This window comes from Letharia columbiana (assembly GCF_014066305.1).
Source record: "Letharia columbiana isolate WasteWater2 chromosome Unknown Sc0000044_s0, whole genome shotgun sequence".
Taxonomy (NCBI): Eukaryota; Fungi; Ascomycota; class Lecanoromycetes; order Lecanorales; family Parmeliaceae; genus Letharia; species Letharia columbiana.
In genome coordinates, this window is record NW_023501088.1 from 65,524 (window position 1) to 90,400 (window position 24,877).

General features: G+C 20.6%; 1 protein-coding gene across 1 annotated transcript; it reads right to left on the reverse strand.

Annotated features, from left to right (window-relative positions):
• Window positions 1–664: 664 nt before the first annotated feature.
• HO173_009905 (uncharacterized protein) lies at window positions 665–1,006 on the reverse strand (the record flags this gene model as incomplete). Its single annotated transcript, XM_037311792.1, has 1 exon — window positions 665–1,006. One exon carries the CDS (start codon window positions 1,004–1,006, stop codon window positions 665–667), a length of 342 nt encoding a protein of 113 aa, XP_037161254.1.
• Between the last annotated feature and the right edge of the window lie 23,871 nt (window positions 1,007–24,877).

Sequence of the window (24,877 nt, forward strand, 5' to 3'; positions counted from 1 at the left end):
TATCTTAAAAAATAGTAAGTTTAAAATTAGAATATTAGAGATCTAGCGTTTATATATTATTACTTCGCTATATATTCGCTAATTAGAAGAGATATATATTATATAATATCGCGAGCTATATTAAAATACTTAAAGTAAATTAATTTAATAAATTAAGATTTTAATAGATTAAGAATTATAGAATAAATAAATATTAGAAATAAATAATAGCTATAGATTTAAAAAGGCGATTAATAATATATTATCTTTATAAGAAGATAGAGAAATAAAAAAGAGCTTTAAGGAAATAGATAGGTATAAAGATATTTTAAAGATAATTAGTTATACTATAATAGATATCTAAGATTACTATTTAATTAAATAATAGCTTTTTTTTTAAAATTATTTTTTTTTTTTTTTTAATTTTTTTTTTTTTTTTTTTTTTAAAAAAAAAAAAAAAAAATATTTTCTCTTCTTTAACCTTTTCGCTTCGCTCATAGTAGTCCTCAACTCAAAGACGCACTAGTCTCAAAGACGCGAAAATCCATTATTCCTTCCTAATTCTACATAGATCTCGTCCTATAACTCAAATCCTAATAAATATATTCCAATATATATGTACTAGCTTTTATAGACCATAATCCAGCTTTCGGATGTAAGCCTTAATGGCCTTGTCGGCCTTTTCTTACTGAATTTCCTCAGCCCGAGTAGCTCGCTTCAGAGCCTTCTCCGCCTTTTCTATGGCTGTTTCTTCCACCACAGTCAGAGATTTGCGTATTTGATCTACTGACATCCATCCTCCCTTCTGGGCAACCGTCCCAGAAAGTGTCTTACGTGCCCGCTTGACTACGGCCTCTTTGTGAATGGCCTCAATGTCTCGCTCGGCAATTTGTCTCGAGTAGCCATTAGCAACGGACGTAATGTAATCACGATTGTCTGGATCTACGAACCGTAGAGGCTTACTTTTGTCCAAAGTAATGACATAATGAACGATTCCACAGCCAATTCGAAAGCCAGTCTCGTCCATATTCCAAATGTCCTGATATTGTATACCCTTCTCTTCACAGCCCCATCGAAATTTCTCATACGCCACGCGTATACTCTCAACATCGTACGTATTCTTACGCTCAGCACTAAGAGGTTTTTACTTTCGTTTATAATATTTAAGATACCGTTTTATAAATCGTATAGCCCAATCTTTACCGAGTAGTTTAAGGGGATAATGCGGATTCAAAGCGATTTTAAGAATATACTCAGCAGCACCCTAAATATGATTTAGTCGAAGTAAATACTCGATATTATTTAGACGATTAATATAGTTATATAGCGACTATTCTTAAGCCGTAGTAAGACGTGTGTGAGTAAGTATTCGAGTACTCCTAGAAGCTTGTCCTTAGAAGCCATCTTTATACCCGTCGCGGTTTAAGACTATAATACTCTGCGGCCGCTATAGCGCTACGAAAATAACCGTCCTTATACTCATCAATAGCCTTCTAAACGAGTTCCTCTTGCTTAGAATAAGATATAGACATGGTATAGTGGAATAATGGTGGATTACAATGTAGGGTGTCAAATCGCGAAAAAACGCGTCTTTGAGACTAGTGCGTCTTTGAGTTGCGGACTACTATAAGCGGAGCGAATAGTCGGACTACGATTATTTATTTAAAATTAATTATATTTTTTTTTAAAAATTAATTTTTTTTTTTTTAAAAAAAAAATTATTATTATTAAAATTTCTTATTTTATATAAATAATTTTTTTTATTTAAAAAATTATTTAAAAAATTTAAAAATTAATTAAATAAATTTTTTAAAAAATTAAAAAATTTTAAATAAATTATTATAAAATTTATTAAAAAAATTTAAAAAAATTTATTTAAAAAAAAAAAAATTTTTTTTTAAAAAAAAAAAAAAAATTTAAAAAAAAAAAAAAAAAAAAAAAAAAAAAACAAAAAAAAAAAAAAAAAAAAAAAAAAAAAAAAAAAAAATTAAAAAAAATAAATAAAAAAAAAAAAAAAAAAAAAAAAAAAAATAAAAAAAAAAAAAAAAAAAATTAATAAAAAAAAAAAAAAAAAAAAAAATAAAAAAAAAAAAAAAAAAAAATTTATTTTTAAAAAATATTAAAAAAAAAAAAATTTTTTAATAAATAAATATAAAAAAAAAAAAAAAAAAAAAAAAAAAAAATTTTTTTTTTTTTTTTTTTTTTTTTTTTTTTTTTTTTTTTTTTTTTTATTTATTCTAGTAATAATAATAGTTATTTTTTTATTTATTATAATATATAATAAGTTTTTTTAAAATATTTAATTTAAAATAAATTAAGAGGATAAGTATATAATTCTAATTTATTTCTATAAGCTCTTCGTCTAAATCTATATTAGTAAAGACTTTAAAAAAAAAAAGATAATCTTTTAGCCCGCTAGTATAAAGAAATTTAAAATATATAAACTCTTTAAAATAGAATTAAATTATTAAGAAATTACTTTATTAAGTAATATAGAAGAGAGTAAAAATAAGAATAAGAGATTTAATAAATCGAAATTTATAAAGAATAAATAGAAAGTAAGTTTTCTTTTTCTAAAATATAAATATTTTTAATATATAATATTTAGAGTAATAGTATTTTAGAAGGAAATAAAGTAGATAAAGAGTTTAATAATATTATATATTAAGAAGAAATTCTTAAAAAGAGTATTAAATAGATATTTAGAATATCTAAGTCGAAGTCTTAATAAAATAATATATTATTTATATTTAAGATTAATAGCTTATCGCGCTTTATTAATAATATTTAAATTAAATTTAATAAGCTTTTATATAATTATCGAGTTATATATCTTATATATTTTAATTTAAATAAGATTATATATATTATTAGATTTATCTAGAGAGATAATATTAAGTAATATAATTAGAAATAGATTAAGAGTAGATATCGCCTTAATTAAAATAGTATAAATTAAAAAACTCGATTCGTTTCGAATATAATTATAAGTATAGTTTATCTTAATATTATTTTCGTAGTTTATTTATTAGCTAATTTTTATATATAAATAAAGATTATAAACTTTTTAAAAAAGGATATAACGAATATATTAGTTATTATTATAGAATTTAAGACTTTAATATATTAATTCGTAAATAAATACTTATCTAATTCTTTCATCTAGATTTTTAACTTCTCTAATAATATTATTAATATATTTAAATTAGATAAAATAAATAAAGAATAATACTTCTACTTTAAAAGTAGATTAAATTTAAATACTTATTTTTAATACTTTAATATTAATCTTTTTATAAAATATCTAATTAATCTTCGATATTAGAGTTAAGCTATATATAAATTAACTTTAAAATAAAAATAAATATATTAAATCTTCTTATTCTCGCCGTAATTTACTTTTTTAAATAAATAAAATAGATTCTTTATCGAAGTATAATAATTATTAAAATAAGAATCTTATTATTATTAAAAAGTAAATAATAATATAATAATAGAGTAAAGGATAAATTAGACTTTTCGAATAACGATTTAGATTATTACTTTAAGAGAACGCTATCGCTATTTTTTTAATATATTAAAAAGACTAATAGTATCTTTATTAAAGAGAAGTAGGCTATACGCTAAATACCTATTACTACTTAAGATTTATATTTTATTATCTCTATATATACTTATCTATTTAAATTTATAATTTACTATTTATCTCTACTTTATATATATTATATCTTTAGAAAAATATAATCTATTAAGCTATTTAAGAATTTATAATAAATAGAGAATTAGAATTAATATCTACTTTTATAATAATAATACTTTAAAATATAATAGATAAATTATATTTTATAATTTAAGTAGAATATAATATTAAAATAGCTTTTATACTTTTAAGATATTTATTTAATATATATATATTAAGTAATTTATAATAATAAGATAATAAAGAAAAAGTATTCTCTTAGACTTTCTTAAAGAGCTATAATATTTTTTATATATATAATTACTTTAATATTTTAACTATATCTCTCACTATAAGATAGATAAAACTAAGATTTATTATAAGATATTAATAAGATTAATTTTAAACTTTAAAGAATAATTATTAAATAATATTAAATATAAATAAGAAATATATAAATTTAATATAAGATAATAGCGATAAGATAAAATATTTATTTATTTTGTTTTATTATATACTATTATAATTTTTTTTAAATTCTATTTCTATTATATAAAGATTTAAATCAATAAAATAAGATTTAAAGTCTTATAACTTTTTAATTATTTTTAATTTTAACTCTATACTACGTGATTATTTAAACTTTATAAATCTTATAATATTTTTATATTAATTAAATAGTAAATAATATAATATATTAAATATTATATATATTAATTTAAAGTAATATTTTTTATTTTAGATTCTAGCGTTAGTATTAATAAGCTTTATTATTTATCTAATAAACTAATTAACTATATTATAAAGCGCTTTTTTAGAAATATAAATATTATAATAATTAATATATTTATTAATAGTATATTTATCTATCTATTTACTATTTCTAATTTTTTAAAATTATAAGATTAAATATTTAAAAAAAAAGGAACTAATTTACGATATAGTAATAACTTTAATTTCTCGAAGAATATTATCTCTCCGCTTTATATCTTAATCCCTATTTAAAATAACGCGAAGTCTAATAATATTATTTAAGATAAAGTATATAAGATTAAGTTTATCTTATATAAGAAGAAGATATAAATATTAATATTAAAAAATAAGATTACGAAGTTAAAAAGAGAGAGGGTAGAGTAATAGACTTTAATAAAGAATAAGTATAATAATATTTAGATAAATTACGAATTAATTAACGCTAATATCTTAAATATATTAGAAATAAAGTTAATTATATTATAGACGAGATTTTTAATTAGATTTTAAAAACGTCTTTAGAGTTAAATTATATTGTTTATATAGTCTTTTTAAAATAAGATAATATTATTAAGATTATAAAATAAATACTTTATATTAGCTATAATAAGAAGTTAAATAATAATTATAATAGCTAATATAACTATCTTATTCTCTAATATCTCTAGATTAGAGAAGGTTTAATATATAGAAAACGATTAATATATCTTTATCGCTAAATTTAATAGATAAATATTCTATCGATAGAATTTTATTTTTATATCTATAAATTCTATATTATCGATATATTTATATTTTCTAATCTTATTTAAGATCTAGAAAAATTATAATACCTCGTTATTATTATTTAAGCTACTTTTTAGCTTAAACGCTATTTATAATAGCGAATATCTAAGTTAATTATATTATATATATATTATATAATATTAATTTACGCTTTTCGTCGCCTATATCTATCGATATTATAACTATAAATACGCTATTTCGATAAATATCATTCTTCTTCATTAACGATTTATTAATAATCTATTGATTTATAGTTAATAAAATAATTCTATAAGATATAGTAGGTCCCTTATAGCTATCTATTCTAAAAATTAAATTATTAATAATATTCTAAGATAGATATACATTTGGCATAAACGTGGGATATATAATATATTAATAGAAATTCGAAAAGTGAGTGTTAAGTTAATAAGGTATATTTATCAACTATATAAGTGTAGATAATTAGCCGAAAATTTCTAAAGTACGTATTTCCTCTAAGATTAGAATATAAATATTAATAATACTAGTAATTAAAATAAGTTAGCGAGCTTAAATCTATTATTTAAATAATTTTCTAATTTTTTATTTATACCTTTTTATCTTTAATTTTATTTAATTTAGTATTAATTTAATAAAGTTATTTAATATAATCTCTCTCTATAAAGACCTTTATACGATACTCTATATATACTTAAACGCGAGTAATTTACAGATTTGAGTTCTTATAGATTTTTAAATAAGATATCTTTATTAAGGCGGCTACCTTAGCTAAATAGCTAAATAAAATAAATAACTTTTAAATCAAGTAATAGTTATTAAGATAAGCGTTTTAATTTTAAGTCTTTAAATAAATAATATAAAAAGAATATTAATTTCTCTTTAAGAAGAAGGTTTATATACTTATAATAACTATACTTTATATAATTTTATTAGAAACTAGCCTTTATTATTAAATCGTCTTTATTATTTAATATCTTTTATTAAAACGCTCTTATTAATATTATTTAAAGATTCTTATATAAATACTTCTTATTTTTTATATAAGAATTCGAATCTTAAAGATAATATCTAATTAATATTAATAAGACTTTTAAAGATTCTAATAAAGAGTAATAGAGCCTTTATTTTACTTCGATTACTTTATTATTACGCGATAGCGATTTCGAGGCTAGCGAGAATATACTTAATTCTTCGAGTAATATTAAGCTATTTAATCTCTATACGAAGTTATCGCTCTCGCCCTTATCTATTTCTTTCGAAGTATCTTTAAACTTATTATTATTATCTCCCTCGCCTTTATTTTTAAATAACTATTAATTATAATTAGAAAGACTTATTAAAAATTTATTTATAGATAATTAGAGAGCTAATACTCTTTCCCTTTTTTTTATAAGATTTTTAGTTTTAAGCTATTTTAAACTATTATAAGCTACTTATAGAGAAATATCGAAATATAGAGTTTTCAGCTATATTTAGAGTTCTTAGTTATATTTCTAATTACTCTTCGCTATAATCTATATATATATTAACTATATTACTCTATTTCTATAGAATTAAAGATATTCTCTAGAAGATTTTAGAGATAGAATAACTATTCTTCTATATTATCGTTATTTATATATTATTCTTTTTAACATTATATTAGTTTTAACGACTTACCCCTATATTCTTAATTATTAAAAAATAAAAAAGATTTCTATAAGCACCCTCTCTCTAAAACTAAAAATTAAGATTTCTTAAATTTCTTTATAATTATTAATCTTTATAGTCTATAGCTTTTATAATCTTTTCTTATAATATTAAATAATTAATTTTAAAAATTAAGAAGATTTTAATTTAAATATTATAAGATATAGTATAAATTAAGAATATATACTCTATAAGTAAAAACCTATGAATTGGTTTATAAAGTTGAAATTTTCTAAGTTAAATGAAATTTTAATTCTAGCTCTAAGTTAAATCGAACTCTAATCGCTTACTATATATTTTTAATCTACTTTTATTATTATAAAATTAATAAAGAAAGTAAAGACCTTAATTCTAAGTTAAATTAAACTTTATTTACTTTTTATATAATAAATAGTCTACTTCTATTACTATAAATTATTAATTAATTATATTTTTATTTAAAAAAGAAGTATTTACTTAATAACCTTATTTTTAATATATTATCTTATCGATTATAGTAGATTTATTATAATACTAGCTCCTTTAACTATTATATATATATCGCGTATTATTAAAGCTAGTAATTACTAGCTACTATTAGCTACCTATTTTATATATATAAATATTCATATATTTTATAAATTAATAATTAGTCTTTTAATAATAATTATTCTTTTCTAATATATCTAGTATTCTACTTTTAATAGAGTCTTATAAAGCCAGTAAGCGGGTAGAATAGTATCAAATATTCTTATACTTTCTAATATAGAATATTAAACTAAGTCTTCTAGTAATCGTTTATAAATAGATATATCTTATAGCGATAGTTTATTTTTTTAGCTTATACTTATCGATAAGAGAGCTATTATTATTTAATCTCTATATAAAAAATATTAAATTAAAATTCTTATTTTATTAAAGGTCTTGAAATAATATAGATAAAAAACTCTTATATTATATGAGAACTCGAACTAATTAAAAACTCTTATATTATTTCGAGATCTCGAAATAATATAAATAAACTAATAAAACCCTTAGATTATTTCGAGGTCTCGAAATAATATAAATAAAATATTAAAAATCTTTATATTATTTCGAGGTCTTAAAGTAATATAGATAAACGAGTAAAGGCCTATGAATTAAATTCATAATTCTTTTTTGATTAGGGCTATCGAGTAAATAGGTGAGCGATCTTTAGTGAGCGAACTTTGGTGAGCGATATCTGAATTCCTTGCGCTTTAATGATTATAAGACAAATTTTTAAAATTCTTAAAAATTCGGAAAGCGCAAATAGCGCTTCAAAATTTAAAACAAAAATTTCAAAATTTCAATAGAAAATAAAAAAGTTATTACTATTGTGAATAACGTATATCTATTTTTTTAATGTGGGAGGCGCGGGAGGGCGAGATTTTGATAATTACGGACGTTAATTTATTTATCCGCGATAACTTAGCTAATCTAATTAAAGAGCGTAGTAATCCTAAATTTATAATTGACTACATATATAAATTCAAGGTTTTCAAGCTTAGCTCTATCTTATTCTTTTATATATATTAATTATTAGTTCTAAAATAATATAAATAAAATATTAAAAATTCTTATATTATTTCGAGGTCTTAAAACGAGTATTTAAAGTCCCGACACTCTTTCTATTTTTCTTATTAAGATTTTTTATAAATTTAATAAAATTAAGTAAATAATTAATCTCGAATTTAAAGTGTAAATATAAAGATTAATATATATAAAATATAATATATTAGAGTTTAGAGAATCTAGCTTTTAAAGCTATTAGAGAGTATTATAATATTAACATCTTCGACTATCGTATAATATATCGCGTATTATTAAAACTAATAATTATTAGTTATTATTAACTATCTATTTTATATATATAAATATTTTATATTCTATAAATTAATAGTTAATCTTTTAATTATTCTAATATATTTAATATTCTACTTTTTAATATAACTAACTATAAAATTTATTAATTATTATATTAAAGATTAATTAAATTAAAAATTAGATATATTAAAAGAAAGTATATAAATCGTTTAAATTAGATAAAGTTAGAGAAATACGTAGTATATAATATTATTTATTATTATATTTATTCTTAAGAATATAATAATCGAATATCTTAGATCTAATATATTTAATTTATAGATATATTTTATTATATAAACTTATATACTACTTTAAATTTCTTAATAATATTATTATATAATTCTATTTTAATTTTAAATAATAAGATAAAAGCGAGGCTAGTTTAAAGATATTTATTATTTTAATAAATAAAAGAAAGCTATCTTTCTTATTAACGACTTAATTTCTATTATTATAAATAATCTTAATTTTAAAAAACTTATTAAAAACTTAATTATTAAATTAAATAATATTTTATTAAGAGTATAAAGAATTATCTTAAATATATAGAAATTAGCTATTTAATATAGATTAAAATTATTATAAATAATATTAATTAGTTAAGTAATAAAGTTATTTAATAATTAACTAGTAAACTAATTAATTACTTCTTATTCTTTAAAACTTATTAAAATATTATTATTTATATCTAATAGTCTTTAAATAAATTTCTTTATATTAATTTAATCTTAATTAATTAGATTAGAATTTTAAAGTCTTATATTTTTTATTAATTTAAAAATTTAAATATAATTTTAAAGATAAAACGCTTTTAATATAGTTTAAGCGATATAATTTAATTTAATACTCTTAATAATTAAAAGAATTTAATAAAAGTTATTATAAAAGTATATAACTATATTATTAAAAGAAGTAAAGATTTTTTAAATATTTTAAAATATATAATTAATAATCTCGATATTATAGCGATTTTATATAAAGATCTTATTTTAAAAAATAAGCTTAATTATCTTTAATAATTAAGTTAAATTAAACTTTATTAATATATTATAATTAAACAAGTAAAGGCCTATAAATTAAATTTATAATTTTTTTTTTAATTATGAGCTATCGAGTAAATAGGTAAGCGATCTTTAATGAGAGCTTTATATAAGTTTATTATGAATTAACTTACTTTATAATTATAAGACTATTTTATTTATAATCTATAAAATTTAAATTTAAAATTTTAAAGAAAAAAATCTTAATTAAATTTTAAAAAAACTAAAAAAATATTTTTAAAAGAAAATTAATAAAGTATTCTATTTATTTTATATCTATTTTTATTAAGAAGAGTGAGATTTTGATGGTTGCGGATACTAATTTATTTACCCGCATTTAGTCGATCTAATATAAAGCGTAGTAAATCTAAATTTATAATTGGCTATATATACAAATTCAAGGTTTTTAAGCTTAGCTCTACCTTATTTTTTATATATTACTAATTAAATAATAATATTAAAAGAAATCTTAAAATAAGAATAAATAATAGTATTATTTTAAAAAAGAATAAAGATAATATTAGATAAAGCTATAATAATATTTATATTAAAATTATTTTATATTTTTTATAATATAATATTCTAAAATATAATTTTATTAATATCTTTATAACTATTAAAAAAGAGTTAATTATTAAAATAAAAGATCGCGTTTTAAATAGCGTTAGTTATAATAATTTAATTATTATTAAAATTTATTTATATTTAATTTTAAATATTAATTTAATAGCTATATACTTCGTATAGAAGTTAATTTTAATTATTAATATAATATTATTTATAATCTCGCTAGATTACAAATAAATTAAAATTAATAATAAAGTTAATATTCTTTATAGAGCTAGTATTATTTTTCTTTAAGCGAATTTAAATTAAATAAAGATAGAAGTCTTTAATAACGATTTATTTATATTATATATTATTTAATAAAAAAAGAGTATAATATTAAGTTTAAAGAATATAAATAAAATTATTAAATAATTTAAATAAAGAATAATATATATTAATTAAGAGATATATTATTATGAATATAATAGAAACGAAGAGATAGAAGATTGCGCTATAATAAGTATTTAAAGAATATAAATAAAATTATTAAATAATTTAAATAAAGAATAATATATATTAATTAAGAAATATATTATTATGAATATAATAGAAACGAAGAGATAGAAGATAACGCTATAATAGCGCCTTAATAGATATTACTTTCTAGTAGATTTCTTTATAGAATCTTAATTATCTTATATCTAACTTATAAATCTACTATAATAATAGTAATTAATTTTCTACTATTATAATAATAATAGTAATATTAGATTACTATATAGTAAGTATTATATAACTACTTACTATATATTACACTCTTACTATATTAAAGATTTAGTTAGATTTTTAAATTCTTATCGCTTTCGCTATATTTCTTTCTATATTACGAGAATTCTAATTCTTTAATATAAGAATCTCGCTTCTTTTAAACTATTCTTATTAAGTAATAAGAATTTTAATTCTTTAATATAAGAATCTTACTTCTTTCGCTATTACTCTTACTACGTTATAAGAATCTCGAGAATTCTAATTCTTTAATATAAGAATCTCGATTCTTTAGAATAAGAAAGTATATTATTATTAAGCTAGCTTTATTATTAATAAGAGATCTTATTAATATTAATTATTAGATTTACGAGTTTCTTATAATAATAGGCCGAGCTTATTATTACGAGATTTTTAAATTCGTTAAATACTCTATCGACTATATCGTTTAGAATTATAATTATTATTTAAAATTAGATATTAGAATTATTAAGATACTTAAAAATATTATTAATTAAACTCTTTACTTTTTTATATAACTAATTTATAAATTAATCTATTTTTTAAAGAGTAATTAGAGCCTTTAATAATTAAATATATAACTTTCGAAGTAAATTTAAACTTATTTAATACTTTAGAAGTTATAATTTACTTTTTATAGATTTTATATCTTATATCTTATTAGTAGATATATCTTTAAATTTATCTAGTATAAGCTTAAATTCTATTAAAGATATTAATTAAATTATTAAAGTAATTTTAATAAAAAATTTTTTTTTTTAAAGATTTAATCGATTTAATTATAATAGAAGATTAATTATAATAAAATATTAGTTTTTTATAGCTATAATAAATAGCGTTATAAGAATTACTACGTAATATTTCTAGTTAATTAAATTTATAAGAATTATCTAATAAATTAAGATCTTCTAGATCTATTATAATAGAGAACGTTTTTTATTATATATATTAAAATTCTAATAATCTTAATTTTTTTAATTCTAGCTATAATAATAAATTTATTAATATTAAATTATTAATTAAATATATTAATAAGAAAATATATTTTTAAGATATATATCTATTTATGAAATAGATTAAGAATCTTATTATTATTAAGAGTACTAATTTAATATAGAAAAATTTATAAATAAATTTATATAAAATAGTATTAAAATAGTAAATAATAGAAATTTCTATCAAAATATGAGGTAGAATACTTAGTTGTATTAACTATAGAGTTCTATAGAAGAAAAGAGCGACTAGATATAGACACACTAAGGTATATCACGTAACCATATTATATAATTGTTAAGACGCTAAGAGTCACATAATTAGAATTTTAATACTCCCCTTCGCATATATCCTTTTATACGCGAAATCCGATAAATACGAAGTTTAATGCTAATAGTATCAAAACTGAATAGATAAAGTAAAAAATAACTTAGTCGATTTTTATCAGAGTTTAATATCGGGTAATTAAAGTGAAATTCGTGTTGAGTAGTTAAAGTAAAGTTTAAGCTAAGTAACTAAAGTAAGTTTTTAGCGTCGGGTAATTAAGATAAAGTTCGAGCTAAGTAATTAAAGTAAGTTTAGCGTCGGATAACTAAAGTAAAAAGTCGAAATCTAAAAACGACTATATCAAATCGATATCGTTACTAAATTCCACTTTTTGTTAAAAAACGATTTTTCGGAAATTTTATTTCTAGACCATCTAATGTATACTAAAAATTAATCGATTTAAGATCGAAGGATATTCGTGAGGGTGACTAAATAAAATAATTAAAAGAAATTCTCCGTCTTATATATTGCGACCGGCTATAAAGCTTTTATAAGATTATTCTAGGTATCTAATCTTTAGTAATAGTGGCTGATAGTAGTAGTAATATAGATAAGGATGTTTCGAAAGAGCTTTAAAGATTTTAGTAGCGATAGCGATAATAGCGCTAAAGAAATAGCTATTCTAATATGAAATAGTAAGTTCGTATTAAGTCTGAGACTTAGCGGGCGGCTTAGATAAATTACTTAAACTGCGGGAACTAATAAAATAGCTTCTTTGAATTCGGAGTTAACTCTCTTAAATAGATAATGCTATAGATAATATTTTAGCTTAATTAATATATAAAACTTTTTAAATTTATCCTTAGATAGTACTTTAGTAAGTTTATTAATTATCTATTATTCGATAAGAATATACTTAAAAGTAACGATATTAGCGATAACTTATTCTCGTATATAATAATACTAAATATCGATATACTTAGTATATATATAAAATTAAGAATTTTTAGCTAGAGCTATAGTATTCTAATTATTATAATAGATAATAATAATTTATATATACTTAACGCTAGAATTAAGTTAATTAAGAAGTTTATATAGCTAAATTATCTTCTTAATAGCTTACGTCTAATCGATATATTCGATCTTATAAGAGAATAGCGCTATAATAGACTATCGTTTTAATAATTAATTAATAATAGTATTACTTATATTAAAGACGTAATTAGAAATAGAATATTAAGTATTCTAATTATCTATTTAATTCGCGTCTATATAGTTAATAAGTAATTTTAGATCTCTTTTAAATATTAATTATTAATTCTTAATATTATTTAAATATCGAAAGATACGCTTAATAGCCTTTTAATAAGATTTATTAAAGTTTAAAATATATCTAAAGACTATTAAGATAGCGAATATAATATTAAATTAAGTGCTTAATATTATATATATAAATAATCTTATAACTAATTAATAGATATAGCGAGATTAATTAATAAAAGTAAAATTATCTTTAACGATATAAAATTTATCGTTATTAATAAAAGTAGGCGATAGCGTAAAGCTTAATATATTATATTTCTTTAAAAACTTCTTAATATAGCCTTTTTAGCTAAGACGTAGAATTCGATTAATATAATCTCTAATAATTATTATATTAAGATAATAGATATAAAGTCTTAAATTAATTATTTTAAACTTCTTATTAAGCTTATTCTTAATACTCTATATTTCGATTTTATTAAGACTCGCGAGTAGAATATCGTTTATATAAATAGCGATAATAATAATATTATTAGTAAATATAGAGAGATTAATAATAATAGATTTAAAACCTAGTTTCTTTAAATAGATTATAAGAGTATTATATTAAACTTTAGAGAATTATTTTAGATTATAAAGTATCTTAATAAGCTTATATATCTTATTCTTTTAGTCTTTAGTTTTAAAGCTAGTAGGCTAAGTAATATAAATTATCTTCTTAATATCGCTATATAGAAAGACGGTTTTAATATTTATTTATTTAAATTTCTAATTTAAAGTAGCTATTAGCGTAAAGATCGCTTTATAATTTATAAGCTTAATAATAAAAACGAAGATTTCATTAAAGTCGATTTCTTCTTATTATTTAAAGTTGTAAATAATTTAGCGAGCTTTATATCGTATAATCTCTTCTACGGGATTATATTTAAGTTTATAAACCTATTAACCTCTTAAGGCGTATATATTTAATAGAAGATCTATTAGAGTTTAAGTTTTATTAATAATAAGTAAATCGATTTCTTTCTCTATAGTAATTTTCTAATATATCTTATAATAAGAGTCTAATATAGTTTTCTTATAAGTTCGAGGTTTATAAAATTTAAAAGAGAAGGCTTTTATTAATAGCGCTAGGGAATCTAAAGAGAGTTTCTTATATACTCTTAAGATATCAAATAAGCGACTTATCGCTAAAATCGAGTTATAATCGCTTATAGAGCGAGTAATAGGCCTAGAATACGTCGTTATAGGGGCTATAGAGAGAGTTTTATTATTAAATATATTAGATAATTACTCTTTTAAAGATTTCGAGTTAATTAAGGTTGCTAGCTAAGCTCTTTTAAGAATTTAAATAAAATTAAGTAAGTTATTAGTTTTATCTTTAATAAAAATTACTTATCTTTTTTAACGATTTTCTTTTAGAATTATAAATAAATTGTTGATTTGAAAGTTGTTTATTTTATTCGGCTGTCTAGCTGAGGTAGCCGCCTTAACGAAGGTATCCCACCTAGAAATCTATAGGGACTCGAACTCGTAAATCACTCTCGCCTAAATATATATAGAGTACCGCGCGAAGGTCTTTATAGAGGAAGATTATATCGAGTAACTCTACTAAATTAACGCTAAATTAATAAAATTAAAGATAAAAAGAGTGTAAATAATAAAAAATTAGAAAAACTATTTAAATGATAAGTTTAGACTTATTAACTTATTTTAATCGCTGATATCGCTAATATCTATATTCTAATTCTTTATAATATTATTTAACTTTTTAATTACTTCTATTACTCTACGCTTAATCTAACTTATTATTATAAGAAAGTTAAATATTAAGTAGATAAAACTCTTATAAACCTTTATTCGATCGAAGAACTCTCTCTAAAGGTTCTTAAATATCTATACGTTATATTTCTTAATTTGATATCTCTTATAGAGATATAAAACTCGATTTATAAGGATCTATTTTCGAATTAGAGTTTGATAGTAACTTCGAATAATATCTAAAGATTAATATATAACTAAATCGCTAAAATTATATAATAGATAATATTTCTATAAGAATTAAATAGCAGTCTAATAGAGGATATTCTATTATTTCTTATTTATATTTCTTAGATTAGAGCTAAATATTATAAAAGCGATTATCTTATTAATAATTTTTATTTCGAATATCGAGTTAAGAATTAGTCGGCTTAAAATAATAGAGAACTCTTCTTATACCGCTTTCGATATTATATACTTAATTTATATATAAAATAAGAATTAATTAATACTGTGAATAGAGTATAATTATTATTATATCGATATCTAAGTAAGATTAATCCCTAATCGAATTTTTCTATAAAGTAATTATTAGAGAAGGTTCCCTATATACGGCGTTTTAAACTTATTACGAATCGTAGTTTATATTTTATTTACTAGAATTCTTAATTCGTAGCGATATTAATAGACGAGAATAAGGCCTTTAATTCTATCACTAAAATTAATAGCTTTTAATTTCTTACCTAAGATTATAAGATAGACTTATTAAAAGCTAATTTTCGATAAAGAAATAAGGCGATTATTGACCTTTATAAAGTATTTCTATCGAAGTATACCTAGCCTTTATATATATAGGGCCGAGAGTAATAAATATTAATTTAATAAGATAGCGTTAAGAATTAGTTTATTAATAATATAGTCGATTTAAGGAGAGTATTTATTATATACTATTTCAATCGAAATTATTAAAACCGCGTATATCGAATTTTATATATCTTTAAAAACTTTAATACCCTCGTTTTATAGAGTTTATTAGATCTCGAAGTTAAACTTTTTTATATCTTCTAAATCGTCTTTTCTTAATAATAAATAATAGAATACTAGTATTATTAGTAGTTTTATAGTAATTTAAGAGGATTTAACTTTAAGAATTTATATAAATATCTTTTTTTATCGCTACTAGATAGCTCGTATTAGCTTTAAAATATAATCGAGTTAATTAAAGAATCGGGTTATTTAAAGATTAGTGAATATTAGAGCGTATAAGGGGCTTTAAATATATAACGCTAGGATATCTTTAGCTAGAATAGTCTATACTAATTTAAGAGAGTTGATTACTCTATTAATTATAGCTATAACGCTCTCGTCGATAATAGCTTATAGATTAATTATCTCGACTTTACCTTCTTTTATTAGATAATAAAAGTAGAGGTTATAGATAATACCTCGAATTTTATTATCTTATATCAACTTATAGTACTTCTTTTTTAACTCGTCGCGTATCGTTGGAAATATATATAAAAATTGTAAAGTGAATCTAGAAAGGAATATTATAAAGATAATTTCGATTATTATTTTACTCTTAAAGAATAAATAAAATCGCGATTAATTTTATATTAATTCCTTAGCCTTTTATAGAATTTTAATCTAAAAATTATTTAACTAATAATTAATATTTATCTTAATCGATATTTTTAGATATTTATAGAGATTATTAGAGAAAATTTTCTTCGTATCGATAATATGAATATAGGCGATATTTCCTACGTATAATATATATAACTTATTCTAATTAATTCTCGCGTTAATTATAGCGTAATAGACTCTTAAGACCATTATTATAGCGTCTATCTCTACTTAAGATTATATAATAATTATAATATTATCGATATATATCGTTATCTTTAACACTCTATTCCCCACTTATACCCTCGGGATTTAAGAATTATAGACGATATATTAAATTAAGTCTTTAATTATAATTATAAATAAAGGGTAGCTTAGAAAATCCCTCTATTTTATATTACTTTATATTATGATTATTTCTTCGATATAACTATTAATATAGATCTTAATCTTAGCTTTCTTATAAATAAGCTATACTTAAATGATAAATTTCTTAAATATATCTAGTTCTTTTAGAATCGCTAGAAGAAACTTATAGTTAACTCAATTATATACTTTTTTCTAATTAAGGAAGAGAATAATAATTTCCTCTTACTTCTGCGATAGCTTCTCGACGGGTTTATACTTAGCTATTAGAAACTAAATTATTTTAATATTATTATTTATAAGCCTCTTCGATAAGAAGGCTAACTATTATTCGCTAATTATTTTATTTAAAATCTTTATTAAACGTTATATTAGAATATTTATAAAGATTTTATAATTTATATTTATAATAGATAGGGGACGATAATTCTTGATATCGATTTATTTTTCTTTATTTTTTGAAAAGAATAGTTAGAATCTTATTCGTTTAATATTTTAAGAGCTTCTGCTTTCGCTATATCTAATTATAGAAGAAGATTAATCGCGCGATAATAATCGGGGTTTCTCTCTTTTTCTTCTTCTCGTATTTTATAATAGTTTTATAAAACTCGCTCGGGAGATCGTTTTTATCTAGCGAGGTTTCTAAGAATACTCGATAAATAGCGGTCTATATCTCTCGAGCTTTAATAGAGATCTTTATTTTAATAATATCTATTAAGCTTATTCGATCTATTATATATTATAAGATTTTATCTTAAGCTCTCTTATTTGAAGGCTTTATATTATAAAGGTTTTGATAGTAATTAGTTGCTATCTTAAGGATACCCTTCGAGTCTATATATATCTCTCTTTAATTATTCTTTAGAGTCTTGATAAAGCTATAATTTATATGTCTAGCCCTCGCGAAAAACTATCTTATTAGCTTCTTATTAAGAATGAGATATTTAGTTATAGTATTATAGAAATAAGATTAATTATATATATCTATAAGCTATTCCTCGCGTATTTTAATAATTACTATTTTTTCCTCTAACTCGAAATTTAGTAATCTAAGGTGTCTTTTCTTTTATAGTCGTAGGCGATTATATTATAGATTATATTTAACTTTTTAATCCGCTCTATAATTATTCTTTATAATTTGTTTCATAAATTACGCTATTAATATCTTATAAATCATTTACTCTTTTATCGAGTTTTCCTCTAAGAATACTTATAATACCTTTATATACGAGGTTTACATTTAATTTTTTTATAGAAGTAAAAATAGTAATCTTTATTGTCTAGGTTCTTAAATAGCTATAGAGGTTATTCTTATTATAATTATTATAATCTTATAATTAATAAATAATTTATTAGACGTTACCTCTTAACCCTCTAACTCTTTTAATTAATTATCCTAAATATAGATTTAATTAATTCTAGAAATTAGAATTCTATCGTTTAAGAAGTATATAAAGACTTTAAGATTCGAGTTTTGAATTCTTTAATCGTCTATTAGATAATATACTCTATTTCCTCTAAGATTTGATAATAATTTAGATAGCGCTTGTAGCTGTAAGAGAGGCGAGGGGATTATAAAAGCTTTATCTATAGCGATTAGCGTAAAATTTTAATCTTCTTTTATTATATTATAGAGCGTTCGTAGCGATATCTATTTAAGTGTCTTCATATTTGCTTTCAGTTATAGCAGTCTTTTATCTCCTTTGGCCGAGGCGTATACCGATGTTACTATAAGTATATATTCTTTATATTTAACCCCGCAAACTAAAATTCTTTTATTACCCCCTTTATAAAGAATATAATTCGAGTTCTTATCTTTTTATTACTTTATAAATTTAATATTTATAATAATAGCGACTTTATTTTTTTCGACTCGATAAATTATAATAGCTATTTATAAAAATAGTCTTTTATAATATTCCGCAATTTTATTAAATAGATTTACCTCTTAAAATAGTAAAATATTAATTTTATAACTCTATATTATATTATATATTTTTCTAAAACGATCTAGATTTAAGATTAAACGAATATTAAGTAAGATTATTTATATTTTATATATAGCTATAATTATAATATAATAGATCTATTCTTTATAAGAAAGAACTTTATAGTATTTATAGGTTTTAGCATCTATAGTTCCCCGCACTTAATTATTAAATACGCTTTTCTATAAACGTTATATATTCTAATTAGATTTATTAGTCTAAATCTAATACTAAACGCTTTATCGTATTTTAATCTTAATTATTTAACCGCAAACTCGAAGCTATACACTCTAGAGCTTTTTTTAAAAATAATTATAATCTTACTACTCGTAACGCCTCTAAACTCTTAATATTCTACCTAGAATTTTAGATCTTTAAAGTTCTTTACCTCTGCTATCTATATAGTTAAAAGATAAAAATCTATAATATCTAGCGAACTTTTATTCGTTATATATACTTAAGGCCCCCTTATATAATACTTAACGGCGTATATAATCGCTAAGTCGATATAAAAGCTTTAATTCTTGATTTCTTTCACGACGGCAGAAGAGTAGTAATATACTATTCAGTCTTTGGCGTTATGGAATTCTATAAATACTATATTTTTAAGCTTTATAATTTTCTTTAATCTCTTTATAATTTATCTTAGGGTTAATTTATTCTACTTTCCTTATAATTTAGATAATATTTTTAGATAAAGCTATCTACTATCTTCGAGGGCCGATATTACTAAAGCGGCGGTATCTTCTTCTTTCTTATTACGGCGAATAGACATTATTTTACTCTCTTATACTAATATATATAAAGGTTATAGTCTAGACTTAGGCTTCGATTTAATATAACTTAATAAGACTACTTCTTTCGATGTCTCGCTTCTTGCTATCGAAGATAAAGCGTGAATCGAGCTCGTCTTCTATAGCTAAGCCTTCTTTATCTCTTTTCTTTATTAATAATTAAAGAAAGTTAAGGGTATCGGCTCGCTTTCGTTTAGAGATTAATATTTCGGGCGGTAAAGATAGAGGGGCTATTTTTCTCGTTAGTCTATCGCAATCTTATAACTAATAATTCTACTTATAGAATTTATAGGGTTAAAAAAAGTTTTCTTCCTTTAGTCTTAACTCCTCTACTATCTTCTATCTCTTCTTACATTATCTATCCTTCTTAGCTCTTCTTCACTTCTTTCTCTTCTACTTCTCTAGCGCGTATTAATTAATATTCTCTTTATTAGTAGCCTATCCCTTTAAAAAGCCTAGGTTAAAATATTTTTTACGTTAAGAGGAAGAAGGTTAATAAGATTTAATAGATATTAAGTTTACTTTATTATTAGATTATAGCTTATTCGAAGATAGACTACGCTTTAATGATATACTATTCTCTTATATTACTTCGTTATTTAACTAATTCTTAATAAATTATCTATTAATAATTTTAAGTTATTAATCTAGAAAAGACTCTTTTATAATAATCTTAATAGAGTTAGATATTTATATTATAGCGTTATATTAACGATCGATATAATATATTAGTTATCTATATTATATTTTAATTTAGATTTTTTAGAATATATCTTCTAACGGGACTCTTAGCTCTTAGATTCTAATTATTATCCCTTTTAACTACTCTAATTTAATAGAAAAGTTTTTCGCGTTATAACGCGTATACGCCTCGAAGAGTAATATAGCGATAGCGAGGTATTAAATAGAGTAGTTTATTAGAGTAATAAAAAGACTTCGTCTATTATATAGTTATTTATTCTTTTTAGATATTTAGTAGAGGTATAGAGGCACTTTGTTAGAAAATAGCTAAGAGTCTATAGCTGAATTTCTTAGATACTAAGCTCTCAGAGTTACCACGTCAAGGCATCACATATGAACTCGAGCACTGCCAGCGAGACGCCGCTGCCAGCGCCCCTAGAACGTACCACCGTCGCCGGCGACACCCCTGAAAGGGAATTATAAATAAAGAGAGAAGGTAACTCTCGGGATAATTAATAGTTTTAGTAAACCGGCGATCGTTACGGTAAGCTGCTATTTTAATATTATCGCGCGTATTCTCCTCTAAAATAAAGAGTGTGAATTTAGAAGAAATGTTATTAAATTACTTAATATTCGAGATAATAGCGATTTTATTATTATTTAAAAGTATATAATAGAAATAATTTTAATAGTTTATAAATTATCTCTTAATTATATAGTCTTAATACTTCTTTTAGCTAATAGCTTTAAATATAATTTAATAGAAATCTATTTATTTAATAATATATAGATAAGAAATATTAAGAGAGAAATCGATATAAGTCTTAAAAGAAGTAATATCTCGCTTAATTATAGATTAATAATTACGTAAATAATTCTTAATATAAATAAACTCGATTTAATATTTTTACGATAGATCGCTCTTTTTAAGTATTGCGCTAGCTTTATATTAAATAATAGCGCTTAATTATTTAAATTTATTATTTATTTAAAGATTTCTTAATATAATATCTTTCTAGATAATTCTTTTAGATAGACAAAAGACTTTTATTTTATAATTCTAATATTTTATATTATAATTAGAGCGAAGGCGAGTATAATAATAATTATTATATTTTATATTATCGAGGAAGAGCTTAAATACGATAAGAATAAACTCGCTAAACTTATTTAATAAAAGATAGATATTAAAGCGTAAAGTAAAATTATTTAAAAAGATAATTATAAATATATAGTCGTTATAAAAGACGTTAAATAATCTCTAAAGATCGATATAAATTAAATTATTCTTCTATCTCTTAAGAATAATATAGCGTTTATAGAGTTTTATTTTAAGATTAACTATAAAGTATAGCTTATAAATATCGCTAAGAGAAGATTTAAAAAGATTTATTTCGATATATATTTTAATTATCTTTTTAACGTTCTAAGTGTCTAAATAATTTATATAAGTATATTATATATATAAAGTCTTTTTATAAATTTAAAACTCTTATTAATTAGAGGGCTTTATAGACTTAATAAAGAATTTATTATAAGCGAAAATTTCTTTATTAATAACGATTAAGGCTAGAGGGATATCTTTTTAAGTATTAAGCGTATAAAAGTAACTTTAAATATATTTAAAGAAAAACTACTATTTTCTTATAAAAAGATCGTCGAGAATAAAAGAAAGCGAGTATTATTACTTTTTTAATTATTTTTTAAAAATAAGATTAAAGCTATATCTAGATATATATTAGATATTATTAAAAGTTTAAATACGCTTAGCACTCTTTATTTTATATTTAAAATTAATATTATTAAAGCTAAAAGCTATATAGCTATTATCGACGAGTTTATTAATAAAATAAGATTTTTAAAATCTAAAGAAGGTCTTAAAAATCGAGAAATTATAAGTAATATATTAAGTATATATATAATTACGAAGCTAGAGAGAGAATATTATCGCTATAATAGAAAATATAATAATAAAAACTCTATTTAAGAATTTAATTTTAAAAAATTTATAGATCTTATTATTTAAGATTTAAGAATTAGCGATAAACGCGATAGCGATATAAGCGATAAAATAGCGCGCTATTATAAATTAAGTAGTTATAATAGCTACTTTAGCGCTAAAAGATTAATTCTTTTCTTTCTTAGACTTTTTAAACTTAAATTCGATATTAATATTACTATCTTCTCGACCGCCTCTTCTTTCTTAACCGCTATAATTATTACAATCTCTATTTCTAGATTTCTCGCGAGCGCGTTTACGCTTTAGCTATTCGAGATACTTTTTAATAAAATAAAAATTCTTATTATAAATAATATAATACTTATAGATCTATATCTAGATATAAGAATTACTAAAATTAATATTATTTTAAATATAATATTTAATTAATATAAGCGCCGTAGAAATAAGAATATAAATATTTATTTCGATATAAATAATTATTATATAAGTATTAAAGAACTTAGCGAAGATAGTAGAATTAGAGATAATATTAAGTTATTATATTTTAGCGTAAATTAGCGTAAATTTAAAAGACTCGTTTTTATTATAAGAGTCGTAATTCTAATTATAGATCTCGCGGTACTAAGTATATTAGCTATCTAGACTCTTATAAAAATAATAAATCTTCTAATTCTTATCGATAATAAAGGAATATTTCTCGAATAAGCTATTAACTTCTTATAATAGACTTATAAATTAATTAACGTAGGTCTATAGCTTATTTTTATAAATAATAAAAATAAGAGACTCTAGTCTCTAAATAATGGAATTAAGAATATTTAATTTACGAGGTTTATATTCTTTTAAATTCTTTTAGGCGATTATAGCGTTAATATAGCTTTTAATAAGATCGCGCGAGTTATTCTTATAGCGAGTCTTTATTATAATATAGAGTTTATAATACGCTCTAATTTATATTACGATATCTACGTTAATAATAATTTTAAGAGTATTTCTTATAAATCGCTAATTAATTATTATTCTTACGATAATCGCTAGATAAGAGATTAATTAAATAATATTAATTTTAATATAGTATTAGAGATCTAGTAGTATAAAGAAATCCTATATATCTCGCTTTTATTTATAATAATTAAAAGCGCTCTTAAGTATAGGAATTTAATAGAATTAGTTTAAATTAGTCGAAAGCTTAATATCGATATATTTAGATATAATACTATTTATAAAGAATTAATCTAATTTTTAAAGCTTAATAGAGGAAAGCTTTAATAAAAGCTTAAATTTAAGAATAAGATTTATAATATAGTAGAGCTTAATAAAATAAATAAAATAAGCGATATTAATAAAACTAACTTCGCTTTAAACCCGAAGAGCTCTTTATTTAAAATTAACTCTAGTAATAATTCGAGGATAAATTAATTCGATATAATAATAGAATCGATATAAGAAATTAAAGTATACTCGCTATTAATACTATTTATATCTAAAATACTTATAATTATTTAAAGCGTATAGAGGAAATTTTATTAAGCTCTAAGATTAGCTCGATATAACTTAAAGCGTTACTTAGAAAGAAATCTTATATTACGATCTATAATGTAATCGATAATACTTTAAAGAGATAAGCTTTAACTTATAAATATTAAGGGGAAATATAGTATAAGTATATAATTACTTAATAGAATATCGTTTTTCTTTATATTTAAGGGGGGATTTAATTAAATTTTATTTCTTATATTATTATCGCGATTATCTTAATCGCCCTCTATCGTATTTATAATATAATATCTTCTACTAGTTAGCTCTTCTATTAAAGAAATTAATTAAAACCAAATACGAGATTACTCGCAATTTCGCTTCGCTCGCTTATTAAATCCAACTAAAGCTTTTTCGCGAGATCGTCTTATTTTTACGAGTATAAAGAGTAATTATTCTTTAATTAATACGATAGAGAATAATTCCTCTTTACGTATTAATATACTTAACACGCGAGGTATAGATTATTTTCTCTTTTAGCGTTATGCCGTTATCTTAGACTAGGTTTTAGCCCTTATTATAGAAATTAT